Source organism: Myiozetetes cayanensis, unplaced genomic scaffold (genome assembly GCF_022539395.1).
Source record: "Myiozetetes cayanensis isolate MyiCay16 unplaced genomic scaffold, myiCay2020 scf12, whole genome shotgun sequence".
Classification (NCBI taxonomy): domain Eukaryota; kingdom Metazoa; phylum Chordata; class Aves; order Passeriformes; family Tyrannidae; genus Myiozetetes; species Myiozetetes cayanensis.
This window is the reverse complement of record NW_026086826.1, coordinates 21,321,520-21,330,312: the sequence shown is the minus strand read 5'-3', so window position 1 is coordinate 21,330,312 and position 8,793 is coordinate 21,321,520. Positions and strand designations below refer to the sequence as shown.

Below are 8,793 nucleotides of genomic sequence, written 5' to 3'. Positions count from 1 at the left end.
GAAAGAGAACCTTCCACAATCTTTACCTTGAATGAAATTATATTACATGTGTCATTCTGAATTTCCAGCAATTATAAATGTTAACAATATGCAATTTTTTAACCAAAACTACAGATTTGAAAAGATGAGGCTGCACGAACATTTTAACTTCAGGAAATTTGTTCAGTTTTGCTACGCTGAAGGTATGAGAGAAAACCAGAGCCCTGGTTTCTAAAATAGCGCATTCAGATTATCTGACTCAAAAGGAAACTGAAAAGAATAAGCTGAAAACATGCCAGCAAGTTATATTATTCCATCTCAAAATTTAATCTCCTAATGTTTCCCTAATAGGTTCTCAAGTGTGACTGGATAATAGAAGTGATACCTTTATGATTTTGTGAATAATGGGTTTTATTAAGTTAAAGCAAACAGCCAGAACAATACATATGCAACTTCTACTACACACAACATAAAGAATGTAAATTATAACCTCTGTAAAACAAAAGAAAAGGTACTCAAAAAGCCAACACAGTGGTTACGGACTATTCCATCCCCGGTGACCGGCTGGGTTCTGTGAGTGAAGAACAGTTGTTGTTTGCTTATTTAAACTGAAATAGCATGAAATACAGAATCAAGTATAAATAAAAAGTTCATGGAGTTACACGGACTGGACTCTATGAGAACAAACTCTAGATTAGTGAGGGGGAAAAAAAAAAGACATTTTCTACTAAAAGAGATCACGAGTGGGCTCAGGTTTCAATTCTTAGTGGTGAGGGACAACAGGAGAAATTACCCAGGATTTTTGTAACAATTCCTTTAATAATACACCACTTTCATAACCAGAAGTGTTTTACACTTGCACAATGTTAATAACTTTATTATACATGGAAGCCTGTAATAGGCTGATTACACAATAAGACTGCAAACAACCACTGGTACCTTCCTGACAACAGAAAAGTACGTTAAGACTGAAACATCACCAAGAGTACATAAAAAACCATCATCATAAACATCACCAAAATTACATTAAAAAACTAATTAAAAAATACATTTGCAAAAAGTGGTTTAGAGCAGTGCCACTGCCTCTCAGCAGCTTTGAATGGCCACCAGTATTTCTAGCAGGTTTCCATGGCTCCACAGGCATTAATCAGGATTCACATATAATAAATAATGTACCACAAAATATACATAAAAGTAAGGCAATAATTCCAAAGAAAAGTTCTGTTGATATTAACAAGCCACTCAAGCTCTACTTGACATCATCACCAGAAGCCTTTGATGGAATTGCAGCCTTAGGCCCTAAAAGCCTGCCATGATGAACTGCTGCAAGCCCCTCTCTCCGTAAAGAGCTCCAGTGACACCGCTGGCACCCAGCTGGGCACAGGGGTCCGTGTGAGCTGATCCTGATGCAGGATAAGGGCCTTGGTATGTACAATTGGGAGTATATTATTTCTTATTGTACATGGAAACCTCGACACAGTTCTAAAACATGTGGGTGTTCATTGTTCGTCATCTGATGTCTTAAGACATCAGAAAGCACATCATAAGATATGCACTTTCTGGAATGTAAATCTTTTTAAATGCTAGCTATTAAGTTGGGGTGAGACAGTGAGTAGGGAATAAGGGAAAGAAAAGGGTGAGGGGACCACCAAGACCAAGTCCAGAGGAACCAGGAACACAATAAAATAGAGGGACCCTTTTACACTAAAAGAATATGAAAAAGGGGAAGAGCAAGGGATGGACTTTTTTGAACCATGTATAATAAATAATGTATCCCAAAAGCCTATCTGGATTATGACTGTAGTTTCAAGTTGGGGTTCCAGTGACATGAACCAGATGCACACAATTTGTTCTCATGGTTTGTGTCAACAGAATCTCTTTACGGAATTACAGTCTCATGCAGAAGTTCTGGGGACATTACTGTTCGGATTAAAGCTACCACGCTGGGCTCATCCTACAGACCCAAGAGTATTTGCTCCACCTGCCTGGAATGAGCATCACCTGGAAGAACAGGAGTACTTTAAAAACAACAAGATTTAGGTAGCAAAATTCTTTCAGATCAGCCGACATAAAAGACAGCAATTTGAAATGTCATAGATCCCTTCCTCAAAAAGCTGAGATATATTTGTCATCATCTGTAAATTGGAAGTTCCAATACACTAACGGTGCATAGAATTCCCATGCTTCATTACACTTTCCTGAGAGTAAAGCAATTAGAATAAACCTCAGTCCTAGGAACAAAGTTAATTTTTTGCATTTTAAACTTTTGGGCTATTCCCTGACAATCTACATAATGTAAATTTGATTGCTAAAACATTGTCACTTGAACAAAAACACTATTTTAAACTATTGATTTTTGATTAAAAACCATAATAAACAGAGCTAAAAAAAAAAAAAAATCACGCTAACCAAATAAACTAAATATGAAAAGTTGCATTGAAAGGGCATGTTACATTATTCTTAATAGGACCGTGTAGAAACATTCCAATGGCAGTGTTGTCAAAGTAAAACAAATTACATTAAGAAGACCCCACAGCCTGGTCGGTCAGGACCTTACCTGTAACTCTGGCTGGTTGGGGTTTTTACTCGTGTACTACATGGCTCACTTACATCAGACATCATATTTGTATACCCTGAGAAATCTGACACTGAAGTCCTTACTCTATGGTCCACTTCTCCATTAGAGTTAGCGATAAAAGTCATTGGCACCCTGCTGCCCGACTTAAACTGAGAACCAAACGCTTGTGCAAAGTTCTCGATCTGGTAGGTTGCTCTAGGCTCTATGTCCTTCTGAGGATCTATCTGGCTAGTTAACTCCTGAGACGGGATCTGAAAGCTCGTTGAGGATTCTAAGTTTTTCTGTTCCTTCTGGCCAGTCAGTTTCTGAGACGCTGACTGGTAGTTAGACGAAGTCTCTAAGTTTTTCTGCGGATCAATGAGATCATCCAGCTCTTGAGAAGGAGTCAACTGTTGATGCGAAGCCTCCAAAGCAGACAAATAAAAGCCTGGCTGAGATCCAAGCAACATCCCAAACGGAGGTTTTGGCAACGCAGTTGGCAATACTGAGGTAACGGATTGGCTGAAGCCACACTCAAGTGGAGATGTAGTGTATATCTGTTTGTCTGGAAACAGAGTGTGGTTATGGAGAGTCGAAGACAAGCTAACAAATTGGAAACTGGGTCCAAAAGCAAAACCAGTGCTATTGGTTGTTCTTTCAAAGGCTTGTTGGAGGTATTTCGAGTATTCTTGCAACATGCTTGCCTTATCATTTGAAACTGTTTGCGAGTTAGGGCTCAGGTTTTCTTCCTGAACCATCTCTGAATGTTCTCCTGAGGTGTGCAAGTCCACACGCTGCTCAGTTATACTGAAAGGATCTTCTTTCTGGCCTTCTGATTTGTGAGAGTACTGGTCCAAAAGGCTCTGTAAGACTTCATCAGGAATACCAGACTTGTCATGGCAAGACTTTATTTCACTATTTAAAGACGCTGAATCGATGAGAGATAAAGGAGCTTCATTATCCATAACACTAACACCTGGAGACTGGATGACGGACTGCTGGGAAGTCATGTGTCCGACATTAAGCGAAAAGGCACTGTTACTGCTTGCAGTCTGTAAGTATCTTCTTTTCTTGGAAAACTGCATGGCATCATCGTAATTGCTACTTATTTGACCCGGTTTACCACCTGTACTTTGGAGAAGGCCAATAGTCTCTACACCGGAATTGGCTACTAGGCCCAGAGAGCCGCTCTGTTTCCCAGACAGTGGTTTTTGCCCCAAAATATCTGGCAGTGGTGATACAAAATTAAGGTAGTTTTTGTCTGCCTGTTTTCTGCTTGCTTTTTTCAAGACCAATTTTGGCACCTTTTTCTGCAGTTCTTCTATGCCTGTGCCAACTAGACCACCACTGGAAGACACAACAGGAATATCAACTGCATAACTTGGCATGGCCACATTACTTGTAACTTGAGATTCAGCTATTTTGCTGCTACACTTGTTTCCTTTGTTTTCAGTGGATGTACTTTTTGCTTTACTTTTTCTCCTTGAGGAACTTGTATTTCCCTGAGACAACGCAGCCAAGCTACCCATGCTGTTTGATGACCCAGGCTCCATTCCAGCCCCTGCTTTACCTATGGCTTCACCACATGTTCTTCTGTGCTTCAACAGTCTATCAGTCCTTGAAAAATACTGCTGACAAGTGTCACATTTGTATGGCTTTTCTCCACTATGCGTCCTCTTGTGTCTTTCCATGTGGTACTTCTGGATGAACTTCATACTGCACTGGTCACACCCAAAGGGCTTCTCCCTACTGTGGATCTTCTCGTGTCTCTGCAGCAGGTACTTCTGGATGAAGCCCATGCTGCACTGGCTGCACTGGAAAGGCCTCTCCCCGGTGTGGATGAGCACGTGCCTGCGCAGATGATAGGAGCTCCTGAAGGCAGCACTGCAGTGTTCGCAGACGTGAGGTTTCTGGCTGGGGGACGCGACAGCACCTTCCCCATCTCCCACCAGGGGGGGTTTGGACGAAGCGCTTGGCTTCCGCTTGGCTTTGATTCCCTGAGTTTCTGGCTTTGGCCTCTTTGCCTTCTTGACCTGGGCGTCGTGCTTTGGCTCACCCGCGCTCCCCGGGGCGCCCTCGCCTCTGCCGGTCAGCAGCAGTTCCCGGTGGGGATGCTGGTGCAGGTGGTGAAGAAGGCTGAGGTCCTGGATCACGCTCTGGCCGGCTCCTTCGCCGCCGCTGCCGCCGCCCAGGCCGGGGGGTCTCTCCTCCGCCGCTCCCCCGAAGAGCCCCCCGTAGTGGTGATGGTGCTGCTGCTGCTGCTGCTGCTCCTCCTCCTCCTGCTCGCTGGGCTTCTCCTGCTTGATGCTCACCAGGGACTGCAGGAAGCCCCAGGGGCTCCTCTGCGCGGAGGAGGGCGCGGAGGGGAAAGCCCCCGCCGGCTCCTTCTTGAAAGTCACGTCCTGCGGGGGCGGAGGCGCCTGGGGGGGCGGCTCTCCCGCCGCGGAGGAAGCGGCGGCCGGAGGCAACACGCACTGCGGGGGGTGCTGGGCCGGCGGCGGCGCGGCCGCCCGGGCGAAGCTGGTGACGGGGGGCAGGCGGTGGTTGAACATCACCATGCCGGGGGGGAACGCGGGCTCCATGGCCGCCGCCCTCTTGAAGCCGCCGCCGAGTTTCATCCCCCGGCGAAAGGCGGGCCCGCAGAGGAGGCGCGGCCCAGGCGAGGTGGGGGGCTGCGGGGACCCGCCGCGGCCCGACCGCGCTGGCGGCTCAGCGGGCGGTTGCTCCCCCACAGCCGCCGCCGTCGCCGCCGCCCGGGCGCATCGCCGGCTCCCGCGACCCGCGCCGCCCGCGGCGGACCCGGCCCGGCTGCACTCACGGCTCCCGCCAGGGACGAAAATCGCCGCGGCCGCTCCACAATGGAATTACCAGCGCCCGCCTCCGCCACACATGCGCGCCGCGCGGCACGCTGGGAGCGGGGCGGGGGGCCCGCGGGGCGGTGAGGGGGCGCGGGCAGGGCCGGGCCGGGCGGGTCCGCCCGGCCCGGCCCTGCCCGCGACCCCCTCACCGCCCCGCGGGCCCTCCCGCACCGCCCCACGGCCTCCCCGCACCGCCCCACTGGCGGATAACGGGACCTTCATGACCGGTGAGCCTGTAAAAAATAGCGTGCGCCGTTCCTACAAAGCCCCGCCTGGGTGAGATTTTAAAAATCTTGAACGCATCTAATTAATTCCTTAAAAAAAAAAAAAAAAAAGGGAATTTGGTGCGGTTTTCTTCGGGATTTTGTCGATAAGCAAAACTTGAATTCCTCTACACGGCGGTTAAGTTTCAGAATGTGCGTGAGGCGATGTGCCGGTTCGGGTTTAGCTAAGCGTTAAGAGAACGGACCGGGAATTAAAAAAATAAAAAAATAATAAAAAAAACTTAAAGCAGCGGTAAAATATTATTCGGTGCCTATGAGAAATGAGCCTGTCCCCTTTATTCAGGGTGTCAGTGTTTAATGGTAAGCTGGGATGCATATAAGCTAGCCCAAGCATGAAGGGCAGTAGGACACTCGAATGGAAAAGCCAACTTTGTCCCTCAGTTATCAAGATAAGAAACCTGTCATTTCTCTCATTCACTCTGTCAGCCTTGAGATACTCCAAGCAGACTTACCTCTGTGTTGTACACCCCATATATCAGGAAGATGAAGAGACCCTGTAAAATAAAATGGAGGGAAAAAGCTGTTAACTCTAATCATTTCAGCAGTAGAAATACCTGAAATAAACTTTCCTGGGAACAGACAAAAGAAGACACACTTCATCAAGGTCAATTTATTTTTCTATTTTTCAACATTATCAGCTGTACCTTGAGCATTTATTTGATAACATGGGAGTGCATCAACTGTATTGTGATATTCAACTGTTCGGAAATGAGAAACTTAGCATCAAAGGATCTATAACATTAATTAGAAAATTTAATTTTACGTGAGTGGCCTTTCAAACAAAAGACCAACAAAATAAATTTATTTTAAAAAGTGAAAACACGAAGATGCTAAGGCAAGCTGAGAAGGAGCGAGCACCTCTACTTCTGATATTTATTTTTTTAAAAAAGTGAAATTAGGAAAACATATAGTCCCAAATTCTACACTACTCCATGTGTATACACGCCATTTAATAATTTTAGACATTTAAATAGGAAGAAAGTAAGAGATGTATAAGGACAGAAGAAAAAATCATGTATGTAAGCAGATAGTTTACATGAAGCACCAAATTCTTTTAACAGCTTGCTTCAAATTGGCCCATTATTAGACAAAACAAGCTAAGAAAACCCAAAATATTTACTTCAGTGAGTTTCTCAGAATGTTTTCACCTTTGTGAAGGATGTGTTTCCAGGATCTGACTTAACAGTGCAACTTGTTACTGATTCTTGCAATCTGCAGGCAGAATCCTGAAAAACACAGTCAAATTACTAGGAAGAACAGAATAGCAAATGGAAATAAAATGTAAAATATATAGTTTCCTATGAAAATGCTTCTGTAACTCAGATTCACCTTGAGCTTATAACATTTTAAAATTTATTTGTGAAGTGACTCTAACTTGTAATACTAATATTTAAACTGGCCACTAGAGTATATCAAGCAAAAAAAAAAATCAACTTTCAGACAGAAATTATATGCTGATAAGAAACTGCATTTGAACAGTAAAGAAACTACAACTTTTTAATCCAACAGGCAAATTACTTGAAGACAGCTGGATTCATTCTGGATTTGCTCATCAGCAAAATCACTATCTTATTAGGCAAGGAGTAATAAGAGATACCATTCACATGTAATATTTCCATGGATTCCCCAATGCCAGAGTAAAATCCTTGCGAGAGAGTATTTTTGCTTAATTTCTTTTGTTCAGTTTTATTAAAAAAAAAAAAAGCTAAAATTCAACACTTCCTTTCAGTTATTTTCAGATTAAATCAATGAACTCAACAATAAGCAAGTATAGATTAAAAAAAATAAAAAGCTATGTTTTTGACTGTGCCTTCACACAAAATATATCACAATTATATCACGAAGCTTGTTTGTCAGCAGAGCAGCCAGAATCTTGAAGCTTGGCAACTCAGATAAGTGAATTACTCAGAGGCAACTATTTGTAGAATAAAATCCCAGTTATTTCTCTAAATGCAGAATTAGTGGGCCATTATGAGTCCTTTCACTGAATTATCTGAAATCTGCATTTAAACTGTGGAAAAAATATCAGAAACTTCCTCAAAAGTTACACTGAAGTAAAATTAGTTATATCCGAGATAAAAGTAAATATTGAAATTATAGAAAGTAAGATGAGCACATCATAATGGCATTAAACATAGCTGGCAGCTGATTAATCAAATTATTCAACATACAGCAATAGAAGCAGCATCACAGGCATTTTGTAACTGAATGTTCTGCAAAACACTGCCAACAATACAAATGTAAATAGTGTGAAACGTAAATCATATAAGCATTTTTATTTACTAATTAGTTCATGATCTGTATACATACATTAAAAATGGAGAGGGAATAAAGTGTACACTTTTATTTCCTTCTGTCTCCTTTTCAAGTGCCAGGATTTTAGGGATTTCCATCCCAGGCAAGAGGCTGCCTGGGTAGATGCCATAGTGAGAGGCAAGGAATAATCAGCTATTGTTAAAAACAAGGGGAAAAAAAAAAATTCCTTTCTCAGGCTGATCCCAGAAGAGAGAGTAAAATCACATGCTTCTTGTTATTCAGGTATTTTCATGAGTTAAAATTCTTGCCAAAACTGTCAGTCCAAACAATATTGTTTGCTGTGATATTAAGACTAAAAAAAAATTTAAGAATATACATTCAAGACTCTCAACACACTGGAATGTTCTTTTTAACCTGGACATGCAAAAATAAGGTTTTTAGTTGCTTCTGAGTCTCTTCTGAGATCTATGAATCTCATAAAATCCCAGGAAAACAAACCAGTTAGCTACTTAGGTTTGGATATTTGCTAATCTTACAGCATATTCAAAACAAATAATTAAAAATTCCAGATCTTAGGTTGGCATGCCAAGTTTTTGCTTTTCTTGAGCTCGATAGCAGCTCCTTTAAATACTTAACTGTTAGAAATATAAAGTGCTGTGGACATTCTTATCTTAATTCTTGGAGACTTCTGGGAGCTTTTTGTCTTGTTTTATCGTGGGGGGGAGTAGGGGGATATCCTTTAATACCCATAAATTATTCTAGCAGAATCAGCCCAACAAGGATTTTTCTCATTGTTTGCAATGAGTTACCAGAGCTTGGCACCCACAACTGATAATAAGGGGTCATTTTCCACACCACA

At 43.0% G+C, this 8,793-nt stretch overlaps 1 protein-coding gene across 1 annotated transcript; it reads right to left on the bottom strand.

Moving 5' to 3' along the window:
* Nucleotides 1-278: 278 nt before the first annotated feature.
* ZNF281 (zinc finger protein 281) lies at nt 279-5,342 on the bottom strand. Its single transcript, XM_050307098.1, has one exon. The coding sequence runs from the start codon at nt 5,152-5,154 to the stop codon at nt 2,533-2,535; it is 2,622 nt and encodes an 873-aa protein (XP_050163055.1). The 5' UTR covers nt 5,155-5,342; the 3' UTR covers nt 279-2,532.
* Nucleotides 5,343-8,793: the final 3,451 nt, after the last annotated feature.

Excerpts from the sequence above, each read along its gene's own strand:
- ZNF281 (XM_050307098.1), bottom strand. The coding sequence starts at position 5,154 with ATGAAACTCGGCGGCGGCTTCAAGAGGGCGGCGGCCATGGAGCCCGCG.